The sequence below is a fragment of the Ictidomys tridecemlineatus genome, chromosome 3 (genome assembly GCF_052094955.1).
Source record: "Ictidomys tridecemlineatus isolate mIctTri1 chromosome 3, mIctTri1.hap1, whole genome shotgun sequence".
Lineage (NCBI taxonomy): Eukaryota > Metazoa > Chordata > Mammalia > Rodentia > Sciuridae > Ictidomys > Ictidomys tridecemlineatus.
This window is the reverse complement of record NC_135479.1, coordinates 115,229,990-115,254,696: the sequence shown is the minus strand read 5'-3', so window position 1 is coordinate 115,254,696 and position 24,707 is coordinate 115,229,990. Positions and strand designations below refer to the sequence as shown.

General features: G+C 37.9%; 1 protein-coding gene across 2 annotated transcripts in view; it reads right to left on the bottom strand.

The window, feature by feature from the left end:
* Positions 1–17,090: 17,090 nt before the first annotated feature.
* The window catches only part of Prkci (protein kinase C iota), a 69,091-nt gene continuing 61,474 nt past the window's right edge, over positions 17,091–24,707 (bottom strand). For both annotated transcript variants that reach the window (XM_005332486.3, XM_078043629.1), the window contains exon 18: positions 17,091–19,687. In XM_005332486.3, the coding sequence (XP_005332543.1) occupies positions 19,600–19,687 (88 nt within the window). In that variant the 3' untranslated portion in view covers positions 17,091–19,599. The remainder of the gene's footprint in view (positions 19,688–24,707) is intronic.

The window sequence follows — 24,707 nt, the reverse complement described above, 5'->3', positions numbered from 1 at the left end:
GTGACTACCACCTTGACTTGAGAGGACACATTAGGCTCTTTTTCTCTATCTCCAGACCAGCAGAACGTGCAAGGACTTCCCACAGGCGCAAATAGATGGGAACTCTAATTCATGTTTAAGATGTTTTGGTAACAGCAATGAGAAAGCAGACTAAAACAGTGTTCCTCCAAGACACTAACTCCCACAGTAGCAGCTGGCTGTGAGGGCTCTCCAAAGTTGTGAAGGTGCTTCTGCTGTGACACCATCCACCAACATGTGTTATAGTCAGGGGGCCCTCACTGGAATTGGTGCTATACTGTTTGGACTTCCAGCCTCCAACATTGTTCACTACCCAGAACTCTTTATTTGGGTCAGTCAAGAACCATTTGCAGACAAGGAAATAGAGAGAAGCCTTCCTAAGAGAAGGCTTCCTGTCCCAAAGGAAATGAATGACAAGAAGATCAATGAGGCCAACAGTGTCCCCCTGACTCCACTGGGCAGCAATGAACCCCCCTTCCCAAGTATCAGTTACCTCCACTTGTTTGAATGGCAACACCTCCATCCGTGTTTCATATGGTGTGTGGGTACTGATGAGGTCATGGTATCACATATGGGATTTTTAATTTTCTGTGCAAATCATCAAGTATACGAAGAAACTATGGGACTCTGAGCCTTGCTTTAGAGAATTTACAATGTGCAGCTTTTAATCATTCTGACTGGAGCGAAAATGCTCAGAATTTCACACTGTGAATCCACGTTTACTATTCCTACAGGTGACTCTTCAGGCCTGGTTCACTACAAGCATCTTCCAACTCACACTCCACTGCGCTCACACAACTGCACCCCCCCTTTCCACTCACACATTTCCCCACTGCTTCTTACAGAGATTGAGAGTCCCCCTACCTTTTTTTTTCTTCATATAGATGTAACAATTCCAGTAGCTTATGCTCATCAATTGTCTATAGATCTCTATATTTTGTCCATGTTCTTTTCGATGTATAAAAGTAGTTTTAAATTCATTGCTTCCTTATGGTAAGTGATAGAGACGCTCCACAGGACCTGAGGCACTGATGAATAGAGTTCTTTGGACTTTCAACATGCTGCTTGGCGAGGGAGCGCTGATGGAGTTATTTTTCATTTCCATGTTCTAAGAAGGTGTTGGTACCATTTCCCTGAATATTGTTCTCTAGACTGGATTGACTTGTTTTTCTTGTGTCTTCAGTGCAGCTTTCTTCCTCAGTGTTGCGACTTGAATGAATGCTACCGAGAGTGTGAGACTCTCTGCTGACACTCACGCAGTCACGGTAGAAGGAGCAATCACAAAACTGTAATTGACTCACCAAATCTCTTCCTATCTGTGGCCTTGTCTTGCTGTCCATAATTGTCCACTGACCCTCAGGATTCTGCTTCAAGACACAGTGGTTGTGAGAAATCATTAGAGGGAAAGTCTCTGATACCAGTTGGTAATGTGACACTAAATCCTCTTCCTATAGTCACCCTGCGCCCATCCTCCAGCAGCAGCCACTTGGTGTTCATCCCTACCCACTGCAGGCACCAGCTCTGACCACTGATGTGGCCTTCAGTGATCAAAGAAGCAGACTATCCCATAGCCCACGAGGCCCTTAGTGTCTCACAGCAACGAGCAGAATCCTGACCCCTGTCCTAGATACCTCTTGGTTTCCTTGCCAGCGTCATACCTAAGCCTCAAACTGTTTTTTTAACTGATTAAATATATTATCTAAGACATTTGAGTGGATGTTGTAGGGCAATGCTATCCAACAAAAACAATGTGAGTGAGTCATAACAAAAGCTTCATATACAACCTGAAGTGTTCTAAAGCCGTATATACTAAAAGAGAGACAAGATCAATTTTAATAATATAGTTTATTTAACTCAATATGTCCAAAATATTCTAATTTCCACATATGGTTAATGTGAAATTATTTGTAAAACATTTTATTTTTTTTTTTAACTAAGACTTCAAAATTGAATTCGTCATCTACAACGCCAACCCATCTCAGTTTGGACTACCACACTGAAAGTGTTCAATAGCACATGTTGCTTGTGGACACTGTTCTGGGCAACATACCTCCTGACATGAGAGAGCATCATTGGCAAGTCCTAAGTCTGGCACCGCTTCTAACAATGGCAGCCTTCCTGGGACTGAGAGCGAATATCCCTGCCTCATCTCTGCAGCACCCTCAGGCAAATTAGACAAAAAGAACTAGAATTCATCAAGCATATACTTTGACATATGCACTTTTACATCCATCTCATTGAACTTTCAAGCACCCCCTTTGAGGGAGAAATTATTAGACCCTATCAAAGATGAAGAAATGGAGGCTCAGGTGATAAACAATTTTAAATTCTTCATTCAGAGCCCTGAACTGCAGATTCTTCTGCAATGAAGCTCCGTCGCCTCCTCTAAAAGCTACTGAACTCATTTCACTCAAGGTTGTGTAATGCTGTTAACCTGTTGAGAACACTTTCATAGAAAAAGCCAGCAAAGCTGGGTGTGGTGGTGCACACCTGTAATGCTAGCTACTTGGGAGGCTGAGGCAGGAGGATCACGAGTTTGAGGTCAGCCTCAGCAATTTATGGAGAGCGAGCCTGACTCAAAGTAAAAAGGGATGGGATGTAGGTCAGTGATAAAAAGCTCAAAGCCCTGGATTCAATCCCCAGTACAGAAAAAGAAAAAGAATTGAAGGAAGGAATTAAAGAAGAAAAGAAAAAGGAAAAGAAGAAAAAGACAGCAAAGTCTGTGCAGTCAGACCCTGGGCAGTGACAGTGCCCTCCTCCATCTGAGAGAACAAAAAATGTAGGTTCTACAGTCCTTCCTATTTCCTCTCACATTCTACAACTGCGCACTGTCTGGCTTCTCAGCATGGCACTTTCCTACCTGGGGCTTCAATATGTGAAGTCAATCTGTAGTAGATTAATTAAACTCTGTATTGATTTTATATTCTCTAGGGGTACTTCTAAAAGGGCTAGAGTCTTGAAGCCCCTTCTCTGTGTTTGTAGAACATTTCCCCTTTGCAAATGTGATACTTGGAATTACCACCAACCTCTCACCTCTCCCTACCCAGACATCAGCCCCTCCCCCACTTGGCATAAAACCTAACTTCTTACCTTTCCTCAAAGATACCATGGCAAGAAAAGAGGGAGGGAGGGAGTCCTGCTGGTTTTCAGGTCATGATGATTTAACACTTCATCATTTATGCATCATCCTGGCTGTCTTGCTTGTGGATTTTCATTTTTACATCCTGCTAAATACCTTGCAGGGGTGTTGCTCCTCTTAATTAGTTACTGTTTGTAAGGCACGTTACAGATGAAAGTGCTGTCAGTGCTAAATGTGAACACTAGGGGATCCTCAAGCTGTCCTTTGTCTGTCTGCATTGGTACAATACAATCAGTCCTGAGAGAGTTGCCTTTGGAAAAAGGCTTGGGAACTCTCCCCTAGGCTGCACATTACTGAAGTATACATATTTGGGGGCTGAGAATGGCAATAAAATCATGTATTAACATGATTTTCTGACTCTGATGTATGTAACAGTGTTTTCTTCACTCATGCAGAGAAAAAAAACATTACCCATGAATCGTACTGCTCTTGGAGTAGATTCTTGGCCTTTCTGACATGTAGCAAGTAATACATGGTTGGGATTTTGTTTTGTTTTGTTTGTTCTTCAGTGAGTGGGTGTCTGAAACAATTTAGCTGCGTTTCCAAAGTGTCTGAGTATGTAAAAAGATTCATTTAAAATTATAGCATGTTAAATTAAGTGTTGAATAATGTTTCACTAAGAAAAATCTTAAATACAGGTTTCATTTTCTTTGACTAACATTCACTAACGTTAAGCTTATCAAATTTCTAAATGAGTTTTAAAAATCAGTTTAAGCATCCTCATGAATGTATCTTATTTCAATAGCTCCTCTTTATAAACACACACAAAAAGTTTTCTTGCAGAAGATTGACTCTGCATTCTTTCCCACTTCCTGTTTTCTAATCCTCAACTTTTAAGCTAGGATAATATTTTAAAATAAGAAAACTACTTGTGAGGCACTGGGTTCGATTCTCAGCACCACGTATAAATAAATTAAAAAGTAAAGATCTATCAACAACTAAAAAATACTTTTTTAAAAATAAGAAAACTACTTGAAATATAGCAGGGAAAGTTGTAGGTTCTTATTTTACTTAACAATGAGGGTTATGAAAAATGTGATTTTTTTCAGAGTCTTTTTTTAATAAACAAAATATAGATAAATTTTCCCCTGAAAGTCACATGATTTTTCCTCTCAAATCCACAAAATAGCTGTTACCTGTATATAATTTACAGTAATGTTAGCAAATGTTATTTTAGCTGATTCAAATTTCATTCTAAGCCCATAGCAAATTATTCTTCATCTTTTAATTGCTTTTCAATGTAAGAAAATCCTCAGTTTATTTTAATAATCAAAATTCCTAAATGCTCCAGCAGGATCCTCAGTCAATGTAAATTTACATAATTCATCTTCCACTCATTTTTCTATAATTAGTGCAGCTGTCACCAGGGAGCCACATTCTTGTGGGCAGGTAGCTATGGGTACAGGAGGCAGGCTTCAGTCAAACTTCCTTTTAAACCATCTATCAGTTTTGCCTCTCATTTTAAATGAATTGGGTTCTGTAAAGAAGAAGTTGTTTCTTACTTAGCAGATTCCTCCTTTCAAATTTGAATGATCATTCTGTTACTTACAATTCGTTCTCTAAGTTCACTTGGTCAGAAGACACAAATAAATCTCTAAAGAATTTTTTGATTAGGCCAACTTTTGCTTTATATATTCCATATTTTTATCAAGACAGATTCTCATTTCCAAATGCAGTTTAACATGTTATTAAAAATATGAATAAATTCAGTGGCAAGGGCTGGAGGTATCACTAACTAGTAGAACACTTTCCTAGCATGAATGAGGCCCTGGGTTCCATCCCCAGGACTGATAAAATAAAATTTAAAAAGAAATTTGAGGGGCTGGGGTTATTGCTTAGTGGCAGAGTGCTTGCCTGGCACATGTTGAGGCACTGGGTTCAATCCTCAGCACCACACAAAAATAAATAAATTAAATAAAGGTATTGTGTCCATCTATAACTAAAAGATATTTTTTTTTAAAAAAAAGAATATTGATAAAGCAAGCTTCAGAATAGTAAATATCCCACTTTCTCTTTTCTACTACATATAGTCTAAATTGTCTTTCTTCTTTTAAGTATGTGATATAGTCTTTGAAAGTAGAGGGGAAAAATGTTTTTTCTACTATCTCATACAGTCAATATAGTCAATACTCAACACAAAATACTTCACCCCTGGTCACTGAAATGTGTGGTGATTTCTCCTCACCAATCACCAATCAATATTCCATCAAACACCAACTGAGTGTCCTACAATTTGACTCAATTCTGACACTATCTACAGGTTTAGGACCCAGACCCATCAAACTGCTCCATTTAAGATGCCAGTTGCAAAATCTAGGTTGTGACCTATGATTCTGACTGACTAGCTATCAATGGGGGGTTCCCAAACCTCCTTGAGTTTGATTGATTTGCTAGGATGGCCTACTCAGGAAACACTCAAGTTTCCCCATGAGTTATAAAGGACATTACAAAGGATACTTGTCAGTATCCTTTAATTATTAAAGGATACTTGTCAGTATCCTTTAATAATTGTCAGAGGGAAGAACTGCAGAAGGCAACTCTTGTGAGATAAGGGGAAGGCATACTGGAAGGCTGGGAAACTCCAGGCCCTCTTTGGGTGTGCCACCCTCCAGACATCTCTACATTTAGTAACCTGGAAGCTCTCTGAACCCTGCCCTTTGGGGTTTTTATGGAGGCTTCATCTCAAGGCACTATTGATTACATCATGGGCCACCAGGTAATTGACTCAACTTTCACCCCTGCTTCCTTCCTTCAAGGTTGAAGGGTGGAGCTGAAAGTTACAACCCTCCGATCAAGTTGTCTTCATCTGTTTTGTGCTGCTGTAACAGAACACCACAGACTGAATAATTTATAATGAACAGAAATTTATTTCTCCCCATCTGGTAGGCTAGTACGTTCAAGTCAGGTATTGGCGTCTGGCAAGGACCTTCTTGCTGCATCATCCATGGTGGAAGTGCATGGAAAGGTCAAAAAGAGAGGTCAAGAGACTGCTGAACTTGTCTTGCTATAAGGAAGCCACTGCCAGGATAAATGACATCACTTCCTGGATAATGGCATGAGTCTACTCTCTTTGACCTTAGGGTCTAATGGCTTCTCATCAGACTCCATCTCTCAACGTTGTTGTGTTGGAGATTGAGTTTCCCACACATGCCTTTTGGGGGACATATGCCTTGGTCTCTCTGGCAACCAGTCCTCATCCCAAAGCTATCTGTGGGCTCCAATCATCAGTGATCTCATTAGCATACATTATGGTTTGGGTCTTCAATGTCCCCTAAAGGCCAAGAAGGTTATCAGAGGGTTCAACTTAACTGTGAGATGGAGACTGTCTTTAATTGTAAAGGGAACAACTTCAAGAAAGTCACATCAAGGGTGGAGGTCTACCATGCACAAGGCCTTGGGTTTGATCCCTAGCACTGAAAAAAAAAATGATTAATTTAATTAAAGAAATCGAAACCAGCAGTCATCCAGGAGAGAGGTCAGATGGAGGTAAGAGAAATGAAAGAGGAAAAAGAAGTACTAAACCAAACAAGGCTATAAGGGCAGCAAACTGGACATGGGGTGCCATGACAGGGTTACTCCCCTGAGCACTGTTGTCCACACTAGGAAGAACTGAAGCCATGGGAGCTGTGTGAGTTCATGGACCACATATGAGTACACGGGACACATGTGAGTTCATATGTTCCATAAGACCTGTGAGCCAACAGTCAAGAAGACCAGTGGGCAGCTTAGTAAGGGAGCTGGAACTTGGTTGGTGGATCCTGGGTATCATATGTCCCCCAAAAGGCATGTGTGAGCCTGGAGGCAGGGCCATGCTGAATGGGGCAGGTTCAGGAGAGCAAAGGAGGGAGCTGGAAGCTCACCTGAGCCAGTGACTAAAGAAGGAAGTCAAAGTGGGGCATAGTGACCCTTGGGTCTTTTGTTCTGATCCCACTCAGTCTGAGAGAAACTGCCCCAGCATGAGGCCCCTGGCAGGACCACATCTGTTAGCCTCCTGATCCTGAGCACATGGCTAGCTGACTGTCTTCAGCCTCTCTTGCTTAGGAAAGGCCTGGAGGTCAAGCATGTGCAAGGCCCTGGGTTCTATTCCAGATCACAAAACAAATAAAACAAAAGCTCTAGCCAAAGTGTGAGCCCAAATGAGGCAAGTTACCTCTAGACCTGGACTGTAAACCCTGCCCACCCCAGTAGGATGCCTCCCCACCCCTCTACTTCCCAGAAACCATGTGTTTTTTTTTTTTAAAGAGAGAGTGAGAGAGAAGAGAGAGAGAGAGAGAGAGAGAGAGAGAGAGAGAGAGAGAGAGAGAGAATTTTTAATATTTATTTTTTAGTTCTCGGCGGACACAACATCTTTGATTGTTGGTATGTGGTGCTGAGGATCGAACCCGGGTCGCACGCATGCCAGGCAATCTCGCCACCGCTTGAGCCACATCCTCAGCCCACCAGAAACCATGTGTTAAAGATGGTGGAGCCATCGCCAATTGTCAGAGCGAAGCAAAGCGCCATTCTCCAAGTTCTAGGAGCAAAGCCTGTGTCCTGGACTGTTAGGAGAGGCAGAAATAAACTCCCATCACCTGACAGGTATATGTTAGGGAAGTGTAGCCTTCCTTCATGGTTTAGATCTAAAATGTCCCTGAAAAACTTGTGTGTTGAAAGCTTTGTCACAGTGGCAGCATGGCTCAGTGCTGGGGACTTGGGAAGGGAGTGAGTTCATGAAGGCTCTAAACTCATCAATGGACTATTACATTGATGAATTCATAAAATAACAGACTATTGAGTGGAAACATCAGGAGGTGGGGCCTACTTGGAGGGAGTAGTTCACTAGGGGTATGCCTCGCAAGGGCATATCTTATGGCTGCACCTTTCTTTTTTCCCCTCTCTTTTCTTCTTCTTTTTTTTTTTTTTAGAGTGGAAAGTTGAAGCTTTATTAAAGGACAGTTGAAAAGGCTTCTCCCCAGAGGAAGAAGGGGACCCAAGAGGTGGAATCCCTCCCTCTCTTTTCATTTCCCAACTGCTATGAGGTAAGCACCTTCTTTCTTCCACATTCTCCCAGCCATGATGCTTTGCCTCATCACAGACCCAGGAACAATAGAGCCAAATGACCATGGACTAAAATTCTGAAATGATGAGCCCAAATGAACTTTTCCTCCTTTTAAATTATGTGTCTCAGGGCTGTGGCTGTGGCTCAGCAGTAGTGCACTTGCCCCTGTGTGACATATTGGGTTCGATTCTCAGCACCACATATAAATAAATTAATAAATAAAGGTCTATCAACAACTTAAAAAAATATTTTAAAAAATATGTGTCTCAGGTATTTTGTCACAGCAATGGAAAGCTGACAAAACTCACTCTTCAAAGTCCCACTCAGAGTGACCAGAGATTTTTCAAGTCTCCGAGAGGGTTATCATAGAGAAAAATGTCCCAAGTCATCACCTTTATGTGTCTTGGATATATAACCACTTATGGATACACATAAAGAATTGTTTCATGGTAATGCTTGGTCCACTAGTTTGCTTGTTTGTCCTTTGTTTGGAACATAGCAGATCTTTTTCCATGTAGAGGGTGTTAGAAATGACAGTGATGTCCTCACTCCTATACCTTATTAACCTACAATACCAAAAGCAGTAGTTCAGTAGTCTACTATCATTTATCAAATCTCTTCCTACTAATAGGAGTGAAGGAAACAGGAAACTGGGAAGGAAAAATAATCAGATATTGCTTCCATCAAGTCAAAATTAATAGACGGGGACTTTGTAAAGTTATTCCAGGTTTAAAAAGAGATAGACACTCTTATAAGGCCCAAAGACTCAAAGGCCCAATAAGCATACTAGTAGGAGACACGAATTTTAATTGTAAACCCAGAGATAGCTAATATGGGATATTATTCCTCACAACACAAGATGTCTGCTGTCTGTTTATTTATTTACTAACATTAGTAGTATCATTTGCTATGCTGAGAGTCAAACCATGACCTTGCATGTGGCAGGCAACTCCATCACTGAGCTACACACTCAGCCCATTTTATTTAAAAAAAAATTTTTTTTGAAAGAGACCAAATTGAAAGAAAATTCACAAACAAAACAAAAGCTAGATAATTCAATTTCCTTCTACCTACCTGTAATCTCCACTCTTTCCCCTCTACTATTCTGGTAGCAGGGCTAGAGATAGGGAAAAAATAGCGATGGTGGGCAATGAGAAGGGAGGGTAGGGTGTGGTGGGAGGAAGTGGTTCTTCGTGGGACGTTCTCTGTGATCTTAGAGAGTTACAGCATGAGAACACCCAAAGGCCTGCAGAAGGAACCCTGCAATTCAATAAGCTCCTAGGAACAAAGATTCTAAACCCGGGTGCCACATTTCCCATTTCTCCCCCAGTCCCCCAAAATGATCCTGACTTTGTATCTCAAGGAATGTGAAGTGCAGCATCAGTTGAATATTTTTCAGGGCTCTGTGCACATTAGCCAAAAGAGCTTCAGAACTAGACCCCTTTGCCACAGCCGGCACCTGAGGTGTGTCTAGTGGGCTCAATGCAGAGACAAAAGGCACAGCTTCTGAGAATCACCGTGTTGGTTAAAATACTATGTTTTCTGGGTCACCATTTCTTCTTCCCTGAGTAGAACTGAAGTCCTCCTCTGAGGGCCAAAGAGAAAGAACAAAATGTCCTGTTTTGCTTTAGAAATTGTCTTGAGAAGTCATCCTGCCAGGAGGTCCTGGAAGAAGAGGGGGATTGAGGTTCAGATTCCCAGAACAACATTCCCCTGGTTTGCCACCCACATTAAACTTGAGTTTAAGTGGCTTTTGAGTAATTCTAAGAAGCACATCCACCTTTGAAGGATGAAATGTGCTGCCATTGAGGATTCTCAGTAATATTACCTGTTTAAAGTATTCAAGGCCATCAATGCATTGAAATGCTCCTCTTCTAAATTCTTATTACAAAGCAAAACAGAAAACTAATAATGGACTAAATTAGTCTATGCTTTCCAGTTTCTACAGTATTTCAGGAGTCTCCTTTCTCTTGATGCTGTTTATTACCAGCGTTAAGTGGGACCTTTGCTAAAGCTTCCATTTACATCAGTGCTGGGGAATCCCACAAAACCCCAGAATGAATCACCTTCCTGGCTGCAGCGGTTTCTCTAGCCTAGGTCAGCATTTAGTGTGTGGCTGAAAGCTTTTCCCTACTTCAGTTTTTTCCAAACTTTATCAAAGCATCAAAATCATCTGGGTGGTCTATTAAAACTGCTGGTTCCTTAGCCCCAACCCAGCTGAAGAAAGGAAAAATTTCCTACCAACCTTTACCTAGGCAGAACAGGGAGACAATGGCAGCCCTCCTTCCAAAGTACAGTACTAATGTTTACCCATTCACTAATTTATTTATGCATTTATAAATATTTTGGGAAGCTGGGCATGGTGGCACACGCCTATAATCCCATCCACTGGGGAGGCTGAGGGAGAGAATCACAAGTTTGACAAGAGCCTGGGGAACTTAGCAAGACCGTATTTAAAAATAAAAAAGGCTGGAAATGTAGCTTAGTGTAGAGCACCCCCTGGGTTCAAAACCCAGTTCTGGAAAAAAATATCTGGAGGTTCTAAGTGTTAAGCATGATCATATGATTCTAGGAACTTGACTGGAGGAGTAACGAAATGATATGGCTCCTGACCTTGTGGCAAAGGTGACAGAGGACAAACAAGCAAATACATCGTTCCACATTGTGAAAGATGTTGTGAAGGTGCAGTGATATAGAGGAGGGACCCACTAGGTAAGGTGGTTTTGTGTAGGCTTTTCTGGGGGAGGTGACCACACACCTGAGGCTATACAGCGCCCCCTGAGAAAGGAGGGGAGAATTACAGGTACAGGGGCTGCATGTGTTAGGGTTCTTAGGCAGGAATGAGTGCGGCATGAAAAAGACTGTGAAGAAGGGAAGGGAATAGGTGTTTGGATGTTGGATGCCTAGCTCATGTAGACACTGAAGTTGTCAAGATGGAAGAGCTTAGGGTACAGCAGTTAATAAATCAGGTGCTGAAATATTCCGGTGAGATGAAACAAACAGGAGTGTGGTGTATGACAGAGGCAGAGCCACGAAGCAGGAACCCCACAGAAGTGGGGCTTTTACACAAAGGTGGAGGAGTCAGGGTAGGTGAGCAGCAGGAAGGAACAAGAAGACTGCACCCTGGGGAGCATCAAGAGAAGGAGCAGCTTCTTCTCCAGGGCAGTGCTCTCAGGGGACAGTCAGAGGGGAAGGAAAGCCCAACCAACAAGCTGAGAACATTGATTCAGGAAGTAGGGCCCCAGGGAGGTTAGATGGTCACCACGGACAACTGGCATAAGGGTACAATCCCTCCAAGGTGTCTAAGGGAACTAATGCCAACAATCATCTAGTGGATCTGAGGTATGTATGTGTATTTCAGGGGATACTCCCTGGCTTCCCAGAAATTAGTAGACTTCTCTAGCCCAGGAGGGCATAGTTGGATGTGGAGGTCAGCAATGGGACTATTTTGTTGTGTGGTTTTGTACCATCTGTTGGACATGGGAACAGTTTCTGATGGGCTAGCACAAAGTTCTGAGTGCTTGAGAAAAAGGGACCCTGAGCTGTCCAAGAAGTGTATTTCATATATATCTGACAAAGGAAGCTCAAAGCACTGAAAGATACAGCAGGGTTGAAGTGGCTGGGAGGGTTGAGCCAATGTAGACAATTATGGAGAAAGACCTTAAAAAGACTCACAGAGATGGCCATCAAGTAGTAAGCAAGATGGAGTTAAAAAACAGGTACCAGGGGGTGGGGAAGGAGGGCGAAAGGTAAAGGGGGGCGGTCATGAACTGAAATCAAATTCCATGAATGTAGGAATTTGTTGGAATGAATCCAACTACTATGTGTAACTATAAAGCTCCAGTTAAAAAAAACAAAAAACAGTGCACCAGTTTCGTGTATATACTTTCTCAGAGGGAGACTGAAATTTTAGAGCAGATTTTATATGCTGTCTTGGGGAGTAATAGGCCCCCTGGAGCCATATTAGACTTTGAGTAAGTTACCTAACTTCCTTACATCTTCCCCCTGCTCCTCTATCTGTTGAATGGGCATAATAGTAAATGTTAATGCAGCTTATGGCTCTTGAAATTTAACTTGAGACTAGCCTGAGATACTAGGCCTCAGTTCTACCTTCTAATACTTCAATAGTTCTGGCATGAAAAACATTGTCAGGATCACTGGGATTAAATGAAATATGTACAAAATATTTAGCTTGTGCTGGCCCAGCTACCTATGACAACCCATAAATAATAATCCTATTTGGGTAGACCTGACATGGGGAGCAATTTCCTTTGGGAAACTTAAATGCCTTTAGCATTTCTAAAAATCAAACAGAAGTTAAAAACATCAGGACTCATTACAGCTATTACTATTTTAAAATCCAAAAGAAAAAAATCCTTATACTTCCAAGAATACTTTGTAAGTGAACAGATTTCATGTTTACTAGTTACTACAAAGTGACAATGCATGGATTATAAAGTGGTGTCAACAACACAACAAACCTAAAAAACTTGTTGATGAAAAACTTGTGAAGGAGAAGGTGTGAGGTTGTTTAATGCAATTTATGGCATGTTGTACAGTCAATTATTTTGGGCAGTGAAGTAAATAACTATCTGGAATTAAGGAATGGTGGAAGTTTCAACAGGATTACAAGGAAAGATGTCTTTTCTTGGCAAACAGATGATTTTCACTATTTACTTCCAGGACAACAGTGTTCAATGTTTATGAAATAGTAACACAGTTAAAACTCTTCCAAAATCATGTTTTTAATGAATAATATGACAGTCTACAAAGTCATGGGTTAAATCTGAAAATGACACTAATTTAGTGTTATGCAACATATGGAACGTTCACAATAAATGTGGATAATTTTTAAACTTTGTTTTAATCAAATTTCTTCATGTTTAAATGGTCAAAATCAACTCTGCATTCAACTAAATGTATTCTTCAAAGATGGAACATGACATGGTTATACTCTGGCTTCCTATATCCCCAGTGTCTGGCACATAGTAGGCTCTCATTTGTGTTGAGCAATATGAAAGTTATAATTTTCAAAATGGCTAGAGGGCAAAGCAATTCTATTAAAAGACTTGCTGGACTCCCAGATAACAGTGATTACCTTCTGAAGAGCAATTTGAATGGCACATTGACTTGTAGTAGTTCTGTAAAATAAAAATATACATCATCAGCACTGATAAAATCCAGGAACTTCTTGGTATCTGTATCTACAGTGAATATCTAGCTCCTCCAGTGGGCTAAGATTTTGGTAACCATGACCTTCATTACAGTAAGAGTGGCCCCTGGTGGTGGTGAAGCAGAGGATCACCCTTATGAGAGAACCAGGCCTACTGCTGTCTGCCCCCACCTACTGCTCACTCACCCAGACAACACTACTGGGGAAAGAACATTTTTATTTTAATCATAGGAAATGTCTCCTACATAAAGGAATGATACACAGAGAGGATCTTTTTTTAATTTAAGCCAACTTTTCTGGAATACATTTATTACTTTTTATATACATTAAAAAATTCCTTGGGCTGGGGTTATGGCTTAGTGGTGGAGTGCTTACCTAGTACATGCAAGGCACTGGGTTCAATCCTCAGCACCACATAAAATAAATAAAATAAAGGTATTATGAAAAAAAAATTCCTTAAGATGGCACTTTTCCAGATCCTACAGAATTATCAGTGTTAGACACATTGAAAAGCCCCCTATAAACACGTTTGAAAAAAAGTAAGAACAATTTAGGTTTTAATGTGTGCATGTATGAATATATTATAACAAATCCCACCGTCATGTATAATTATAACGTGCCAATAAAAAGAAAAAAAAATTTAGAAAAATATCAAGTCTTTGGCACACTGATTCAGATCTATCAGTAAATTAACAGCTTTAAACTGAGTAAAGTTGAGTCAAACTGTTTACAAATGCACATCCTTTAGTGATCCATAAATTTTTAAATAAAAATTTAGGAACTAGAAAAAATTCACTTAAAAAATTTCCTGTAAGCCAGGTGCAGTAGTACCATCTACTTCTAGGAGTCTGAGACAGGAAGATAACTTGAACCCAGAAGTTCAAGACCAGCCTGGACAAAACAGCAAGACCCTTTTTAAGAAAGATAGGAAAAAAAAAATTCTGTAGGGCATAAAATAAGTTAGATTTCTGTAGCACTTAACTTCCTAATTACATAATTTTACTCCTAAAAATATTATGAATAATATAAAAAAGTCACCAAACCACCCACATTGTAGATAGTTTATAGCATTTAAATTTTAAATCAGGCTGAGATACTATCTCTAGAAAATACTCAGTACTTCCCTTTTATGGAAAAAAACAAAGCATCTAATATATCAAAGGTTTTGCTAGAGCCTTTCAACAAGCTTTCTTATAGTTAGAATTTGCTTCTGACCAGCTAACTCTTGTTGTAAATCTGAGCTAACAAACTCTGCAGTCTAGTGAATCCACCTGGCATAGGTTTTGGGCTTTCAGATATTCTGTAAAAGATCATACTAAATGGCTACTTAATTCTTAGATAGTTGTTATTTGTTTCTCCAATAAAAACATTAAAAATAGCAATGGGAGTAAAAGTACAATGCTAACACCAGTAAAGCACAAATTGCTACATGAAAATGAATTGCACTGCAATACTTCACATCCTGAGCCAGATTCACCTTAATAATTTCAGCCATGGATTATAAATAATCTAACCAGAAGCACCAGTTTGTACTCCCATTCTTATGTAAAACCCAATTCATATTTTTTAGCACATACCCCAAAACAATCTTATAGTGTGGGTGTATATGGGAGGCGGGGGAGAACACACGCACTAAGATTTATTCTTAGGGTGTTTTTATGAACTCAGAAAGCTTCATGGAATCTACCATAAGTCTGAAAAATGTCTAGCATGGATCAATGAGAAAAGAATGTTATGTAAAACTCATTCAAGTTTCATTGGTAAAGCTCATAACCTGTTATGAGCACTTAACATGTATTCTACTGCATTTATTTGGCCTTTATTATTGGACTAGTTCTGGAAATGAATGTTTCTCAGTATGTCTGCTTTTCTATCTTGAATGTCGAGGGCATGGGTTCAGTTTTTTTATTAGTGTTATTTAGCACAGTGGTAACAAGTTACAGTATATTCTGGAACAATAAACTCTGGATACAAACTACTCAGACTATCTGGTTCTTAACCAATCCATAAGTACCACAGCAGAGGAGAGTAATACAAAAGATCATCAGAAGGTCAAATGACTCAGTGCTGGGTGTTGTCCAGAAACCAAGCTGTTCAATATCCAGGACTGTAGACTGGTTTTACCTTTCAGGGAGAAACAGGTTGCCCCAGTGACTAAAGGCTTCAATCCAAAATTTGCTTGAAGCTTCAAGTTCCTCTTTGGGCTGTTTTGGGGTTTTACTAACTCACAGAAAACAATTAAATTTATGATGTGATACAGGGATTAGTACAGACAATATCTCATTAATACTGCCTCTAACTCCATTTTAAGCAAGAGTTGAAATTAGGGTAAAATAATATAGAAGACAGGAGTGGGTTTTTGTTTGTTTGGTGCTGGAGATTGAACCCAGGGCCTTGTGCATGCAAGTAAAGCACTCTACCAACTGAGCTATACCCCCAGCCCAATAGGAGTGGGTTTTAATGTACAGGCTCTTGCTCCTTGACAATAAAAAAGAAAAGGCACTTAAGACATCATTCTCCTTATGAAGGGAAGACACCACTAGGTTAAAAGATTAAGTATGGCACACCATACTTATACTTGTTTATATGTGGACAGAACTATTACTGAGAAAGTTCCAGACTTCTAGAACAGAGTAGATCACTGTAGAACACAATATGGGAAACATCTGTTTAAATCGGCTTCATTTTTTTTTCGTCCTAGACTATGATGTAACATTTTCCCTCATTTTTACTGGCACATGATAGTTGTATATAACAGTGGCATTTGTTGTTACATATTTGTACATGCACATAACAATATAATTTGCTTCAGTTTTAAAGCCAGTTAAGCCAGGTACAGTGGATGGTGCAGGCCTATAATCCCAGTAATCTGAAAGACTGAGGCAAGAGGACTGCAAGTTCAAGGCCAGACTCAGCAACTTAATGTGACCCTGTCTCAAAGTAAAAAATAAGAACTTTTAAAAAGACTGGGATGTAGTTCTGTGATAAGGAGCCCCTGGATTCGATCCTCAGTAAAATCAATCAATCAAGCCAATTAAAATGTTCTATTCAGCTGGTTTCTTTTCTTTTTTAATAATTATTTATTTATTCATTTATTTATTTTTATGCAGTACTAATGATCAAAACCAGTGCCCCTGCGGCTGGGGTTGTGGCTCAGAGGTAAAGTGCTTGCCTAGGTGCTGGGTTCAATCCTCAGCACCACATAAAAATAAATAAATAAAATAAAGATACTGTGTCCAACCACAACTAAAAAATATTAAAAACAAAACAAACAAAAAAGAACCAGTGCCTCACACATGCTGGGCAAGCGCTCTGTAACTGAGCTACAGCCCCAGCCCCAGCCTGTTTCTTAATAATTATTTTCCAACGAAAGAGAAAAAAGGAAGAATAAATTAAAAATACACTAGAGGGGCTGGGGATGTGGCTCAAGTGGTAGCGCGCTCACCTAGTGTGTGTGAGGCACTGATTCTCAGCACCACATAAAAACAAAATAAAGATATTGTGTCCACCTAGAACTAAAAAAAAAACTAAAAAATACACTAGGGAATACTTTAATCGATGAGTGAATGTCTACACTATAGCATAGGTACTACTGGACTGCTATTTTAATTATAGCAAAAATTCCAAACTCTAAAATTTTCATCTTGTTTTCTTGAGCACATTTTAACACACCTTATTCTGACACAAATTTTTGACATGGTGCATGATAAAAAACAATCCACTTCTTATGGGTATTATATTTTATTTGAAGTTTTTAATGTAAAAAAAAAAAGGTATACAAATACAGATTACATGATGATGACCAAGGCAGTACTCTACATGACAAAAGTCAAAACAAAACAAATCGATAAAGTAATTGTACCGGCACAGAATGAGCATAATATACCTGATGTCCAATCCAGGCTGCATATGTATAAAATGATCTGACCACATGCTTATGCAAAATAAATTATTTCCTAGAACACAAATACACCAACCATTCTGACTATCCACTGCCTGATTCCCCTGGTGAGTATTTTGAGAGAAATTCTACATAACACAAAAAGAACCGGCATGGCACTTAAAAGACTGCAAAAAAAAAAAAAAAAAAAAATAACACAAAAACATTTGTAATGTAATTCTGTATAAAATATACACAGTAAATCTTATTAGTTAAAAAAGGATTTTAAAATAAAAGATTACCCTGAATAATGGTTAAAACTATATCATACAAAAATGCTCATCCTTTGTATATTATTGGTAGAAAACTGATAGTTTTTGTTGCCAGGCAAGGTGGGTAAGATACCTAACTTGAAATCATTCATTTATAATTTGTTTAAAAATGTAGACAGGTTATATACCTTGCCGTTTGTTATTTACAAGGAATGCTCTAATATTTAACCACAGGACAAAAAAGAATTTGAAGAAATTATTTTTCAAAATGAGGTCCAAAGGCCCAACAAAATTCTAAGTTGGCCCCTGCATTTTAAACAAACTCCCTGGGTGATAATGCCACATTCTAAGCTGCCCCAGGGGAAACAGTACCACTTAAAAGCAAGACCATGAACCTTTCTGGTGCAAGATGTCAGAATTCCCTATATAAGTTTATGACATGAAGTGAATACTGCTTCTTGTTTTAAAACAAGTTTCAGGTATTAAGAGAAACATAAACACCTCTCAAATGAACATGCAAATGTACATAAACATTTTCCTTTGAGGTTTTCATTGCTTTCAGACTTATTTATTTGAAGAAAGGAGAATATGTGACCACAAACTGGAATATTACATTTCTAATGAAATGCAGTATTCAGAGACAGAGAAATTTATTAAATGTCTATAAATTTTAAATCATTCTAAATTAAAAAAAATTAAAATTACATTTTACCAAGATTGGACAGTTATTTATTTAGATGATTATGGTTACTTTTTTAAAGCCCTTTTTCATAAAAATGATATTTAAAATAAACAACAGAAGGATGCTATATCTGGCACCTCTTCAAATACTAAGTTACTAAACACCAATATTAATAAAAAATATGAAAAACTCTGCTCCTGAAATGTATTCTACTTTGTATTACATGTATTAGTTACTAAATAAAAACTCAGTTAAAGAGAGAGAACTGTGATAAGTTTGAGTGTATGTGTGGCTCTAAACATTTATTCATATTTACTGGTTTCTTTTTATTCTGTATTTCATTGAGGATTCCATAAACATGACCCAAAAGTACCAAAAATGCGGTTTTGGGGAAAGAAACTATTGAAGATAAGACATTCTACTTAGAAGATAAATTAATTTCCTGTATACTAAATAAGGAACAAATATTATACATTCTGCCTCCACCGAATAAATGGAATGCTTTTACAAGTTTGGTAACAAATGAGTGTCTCCTCATTATTTAGATCATAAAGAATAACTGCAGGATTCACTCTCCAGTAAGAAATAAATATTACCATTGCACTTTTCTGTATCTACTTTAAATGTCTATTATTTTCCTTTCTATATACCTAGCAGTTTTCCATTTGACTGCATTCTGTGTCTTTTGAACACATATATTAACATTAAATTTTCACTAAAAGGATAAGCTCAAAAACTATCTCTTATTGTTAAAAAAAATAAAATTAAAAATCATTTGTGCCAGTGTTTAAAAAATAGCTAATGATTTGGAATCTGATTCTTAATATGTCTACTTTTTAACTTAGAGGAGTCTGTAATGCCCAATTCTAAGGGAATGTCTTTTATTACTAATTTAGTAATTGTTGCCTTAAAAATTAATAATTATCCAAGACAACGAGAAATCTTATAGTTGAATGTTAAACATAAAGAACTCTGAAACTAACAGGTAATATAAAATTTGCTGCATTTTGAATTAACCTTTTATTCCAAATTAATAGAGAATGATGAAAATTATGAGGAGCTTATGATGTAATCCCACTATGTGCCTTAATGCAACAGATAATTTGTTTTAAAATAGTGGTTATTTCCTTTAAATTAAAAAGGTAATTCCATTACTCATCCGGCCTCTGAAGATTCAATCCAACTAAATTTTGACATGATTGTCTGAAAGCTAGTTTTAATTTTTTTCAGTTATATTTAAATGTAATAATTTATTCTTATAGTCTATAAGATATTGTTGTGTTTTTTTGGGGGGAGGAGTGGCAAATATAAAATGGTTAATTGTATTCAGGCTGGTAACAATCTTATCCATGCATTAAATGGCAACATAAAGAGAATGCACAGTTGAAAAATGAGGATCAGACACATTCTTCTGCAGACATCAAAAGAGGATTGATATACTCAAAACCTTCAAATTCAGACTGATCAATCTTCCTCACAATGTCACTGTTAAAAGAAAAATAAATTTATTTTCATCATAAGATTTTCAACCTTTAATTTAAATGATAAAATTTAAATACAAAACATAGGACTAATTATATACATTGTGGAAAAAAATCTATAAGTTCTTAGATTCATCCCAAAACATTTCTAGAAGAAGAGTACTAAAACCAAAAAAAAAGGGCTAATAATCCCACAAGCAGACTCAGAGCCAAAAGGTAGTTCAAAACTGGACTGGGAATAAAAAAGCACAAGTTATCACAACTCCAATTAATCTTAAACTTTTGACCTGAACAACATTCTTAATTAAGGTGAACATTCAGATCTGAATTAGCATCCAGTTTAGTAGTCACCTCAACAGCCATATGGAAGATGGTGAAGAGAAGGCCCAGAAGAAGTTAGCCAAAAGGAAAAGGCAATAGGAACAAGTACACTGAGAGACCTGGAATAAGGAGAGAACACCACAGGGAGAAATTGGGTCACAGAGGGCAGAGATTGGCATTCGGTTACACTGGGTTTCTAGTTTAATATACCTTAACAGTAATACTATCAAACCTTTTAATACCTATATATGTACATAATGCACCACAGAGCACAAAGTTATAGAAGGTACAACCCCCTCCTTTAAAGAGGCAGGGGTAACTTAATACACTGGAAAGCCATGAGAGAATGCAGTACCTGTTAAATTTCATGCATGATAAGCAAAGTCCTATTCTAGCCATAGTTCTAAAGAAAGAGGTGACTTCTAATTGAAGAAATCAAGGACGGCAGCATTTATCCTACACACACTAATAAACGGAATTATGCAAGATAATGGTAGGTCTGGAAAAAGGCAAGTAATTTATTAGAGCTGGTGCACAGCAATAGAAGGGTGTTAAGTGGCAAATGATGCTGGAAGGAAGACAATGGTGAGATTGAAAAGCCAGTGATGTTTACATTAGGAGTTTTGCCTTAATTTATCAAAGATCTAGTTATATTTTAGATTTCACATCTGAAAGATGGGAAAAGTTCAGTAAGTAAAAACAATAGAGGAATATATAAGCATGAGCAGGGAGTGTCAAAGAGAGCTCAAAGATGTTCACTACCAGGGAATGGTAAGTAACTGAGATTGATCAGAATGCCATTTGTTAAATGAGAGAGATGGCTAGAGTCAAGCCGGAGCCGATAGGGAAAGCTTTCAATGCTAGCCAAAAGAATAGATGTTATCTGGCAATGCAGGAATTAATGAAGGCTGCTGATTAAAGGGCTTGAGAATTGGAATGGTATTTCATGGGGTGAAATAATAAGAATAGGCTGCATAGTAAAGGTGTGAAGGAGATCAATTAGGAAGCTTGTACAATTCTTGGTATGACTTGAGTACGACTGGAACTGGAGGGTTATGGAAATGGAATGAGAAAAGGCAAGTGATGAAGCAAAGGAAAAACAGAGATTTAGTAATGCAGTATTACATAATCTGTTAAGGAAAAAGAGGAGGCAACAATCACTGACATTTTGAATTGGAATGACAGGAAAACATGGGAGGTACAGTGAGTAGAAATCAATAAATAACACAAAATTTATTGGTAATAACAGAAAAAGAGGCCATAAAAATTCATTATTTTTTGACTTTGATATATTTTGACATCTGACAAACTGGGGAGATATAGATGGAAATGCAGCTCAGGAGACAGATCAGGGCAGGGGCTAGATGCTTCAGAGACCATCACTCATTTATTCTTCACAGTAACCTTGTGAGGTAGACAATTTGAGAAAAAGCAGGCTCAGAGAAGTTATGCAATTCATACCCAAGGTTACCCAGTTGGTAAGAGGTGGTATCGGGATTCAAACTCCTATCTTTTGATTAAATCCAGTGTTCTTTCCAATACACAATGCTGCCACAGAATGACATGATACCTCATTCTCTCTTCTAGTAGATAGGAAGTTTTTTGTGACATTGAACTGTTTTAGTTATCACTGAATATATAGTACTTAGAATAGTGCCTTTTGCTTAACAGTCATTTGTTAATTTAGCTAGGAATCTTTTAAAAAGTTAGTATCCATGCTATAAGGCTAGCTGAAATCTCCAAAGTACATACTGCATAGAGCAAAGGGTATCATATGTTGAGAGCCACAGTTTAGTTCTAATGACGCCTGGCATTTTGCTAGAGGGAATGGTTGAAAGGTGACCCTGCTTCGGGATTAGGGCGGCTCCTGCTTGGATTAGGGCGGATCCTGCTGCCTCTGGCGTCCACTACTTTGGGGTTTCGTGAGAACTGGCACGTGGAGCCTGGTGGAGGGAGTGTGTTCCCGGGAAGTGTGTGTAGAGTGCCAGTGAGAGTTCGGGAATAAAGAGTTGCTGTTTGAACCTACAAGGCTTTGTGGCGGCTTGGTTATTTGTGCCCAGCCAGACTGCGGCATTTGGTGGCCTGTATGGGGAACGCCTGAAGCTTGGAGGTAAGTGAAATTGCTCACCCCTAAGGAAGAACAAAAAAAAAAAGGGTGACCATTTCAAAAAACAATGTGTTCTTGTTTTGATTTATTTTGTTTTTATTTCAATTGCCTGTCCCTAGAACTTTCTCAGGCAAACTGGGGAAAATGGTTGGCTCAAAGTTTAAAGTTGTTCGCCCCCGAGGAAGAGAAATTGTTAGAGGAAGGAGGCACCCCAGTAAGACCAAGAACAGTTTGGACATATGTTGATACAATACAAAAATGTAGCCCATGGCTTTTTAAAGAGGAGTTGTTAAATATATCACAATGGGACCATCATGGTATCCTGTAAAAAGATTTTTCTTCAATAAGAAAGAGATGGCTAATTCTGTTTACACTTGTCTAAGATCTTGATTTTTACAGACATCTGATTAATTTACAAAGCTAAAGTATTGAAACATCAACCACTAAATATAAAATCAAGTACTCTTTACTTATTAAGTTCCATAAGGAAATATATTTAAACATTATATGTGTTTTCATAAATTGGTAAATGGAAAAAAAGTTTAATATTGCTTTGTGTCTGTGTCTTTGCTGAAACAAGGTTACTAAGAGTTAAGATTCTATCAGGTGTAATGTATATACAAAGAGTATAAGAAGTTTCAGTTGGGTTTCAATTATAGTACCATTAAAAAAAAAATGAAAGTATTTCATCTTATTAAAGTGGAATAATTTGTCTAAATCAGAAATTTTATAAGGGTTAATGGCTAGAAAAGAGATATAAAAAGATTCAAGATGTGGAAATATATTTTAATATAAAAGGTTAAAGAAAAAAGAAATGTTTCTAGATGAGATAATCTTTGTGTGGTAAAGTAAAATGTTGTAAAATGTCTAAGTAAGTTACAAAAGGCTTTAAAAGGTTAAATTGAAGGTGGTTAAGATGACTTCATGGTGGAGGAAAGATTGAGTCATTCGAAGCCTAGTTAATCTTAAAAGCATTACTTTAAAAAAAAAACCATGAAAATGGGAAGTTAATAGGATAAAAGATATCTGGATAAAGAAGATTAAAAATTTGAAGCGGAAAACTTTAAAGACAGAAGTACAGAAAGGTAAAATAAAAGATAGAGAAGATGTAGAAAGACAGAAAAGATGTAGGAAAACAAAAATTTTAAACCCACAAAATAGGAAACAAACAAAAAACTAGGAGGAATAAAAGCAACTAAGGGTAAATGTACAAACCTTAGAAAAAAACTAGAAGATAGAAACAAGATAAAAAATGGTTAAAAATGTCAAATAAAGATATTTCAGATAAAAAATACAAAAAGCTAAGACAACTATTAGATACAGACATTCAAGATAGAAAAAGGTAAAAGAGAAAATTTTAAAGTCAAATATTAGATAAAATAAAAGAGCAAGGAGATTATTAGTAATTTTTTCAAAAAGCCCATCAACTTTAATTTCTGGTGGTGCAGAAATTAGAAGTCTCAGATGAGGGTGTTAAAATTTATAGACAAGAGTCAATTTAGAAAACATTAAACTAGAAGGAAATTGGTTTAAAATCACATCAAAAAATTAAAAGGACTAAAGTAATTCTAAAAACTAAGGCAAAATGCTTTTGGAAGACTTAATTTAAAAGGATCTTTAAATTTCCAAAGGATGCATATAGGATATTTTGGAACATCATCCCTGAAGAAAAATCAGTTAATGTTTTACTTAACAGGAATCCCATACAATCCACAGGGACAAGGCATAGTTGAAAGAGCCCATCAAACTATTAAAATGTACTTATTAAAGTAAAAAGAGGGAATTGGAAAGGGGTATATATCCCCCAAAGATACATTAAAAATAACCCTTTTTATTCTAAACTTTTAAAATTTGGATTCATCAGGGCTTAGAGCCCTGATGTGTCCAAAAAATGTACATAAACCCAAGGTACTTTGGAAGGATATTCTAACAGCACAATGGAAAGGTCCTGACCCAGTGATTGTCTGGATTCGGGGGTCTGTTTGTGTGTTTCCACAGGGAGAACAGCAGCCGATTTGGATTAACTAAAGCGATTTCTACAGACCAAAAAGAAGATGATTTGGCTCAAATCCATAACAGCTGATATTCAGAACTCCAGTTTGGCTATTCTTACATCTGCGACAGTGATTCTCCCAGACCTAGAGGCTAATGAATAACAAACACCATTAAAGCCTATTTCAAATGTAAAAAACCTTGAGGCTTGCTTGTGGGAATACCTTCAAACCCATATGCAAGTTACAGGAAGAAGGATGGGATATCATAAGAAGAGTCAAAACCAGGTGGTAACCAGGATGTTTTTTTTTTTCAATATCTATTTTATTATTGCCTTTTCCCACATCATGAAGTTCTATTTTATTTTTTGAGCTCATACAGACCTAGGTTAATGTTTTTCTGATCAGTTCTATTTTTTGACTGTGGAGTTTTTAAACATTGCAATGGAGACTTCATCTGTGTAAAGCTACAAGGCCTTTACTATTGTCTTATGTGTTGTATGTGATGTGTGCACACTTCTGTTTTGTGTTGCATGTGCGTATGTCCATATATATGAGGAGCACTCATGAAAAAACGGATCTGAATATTTTTTTTATTCACGTGA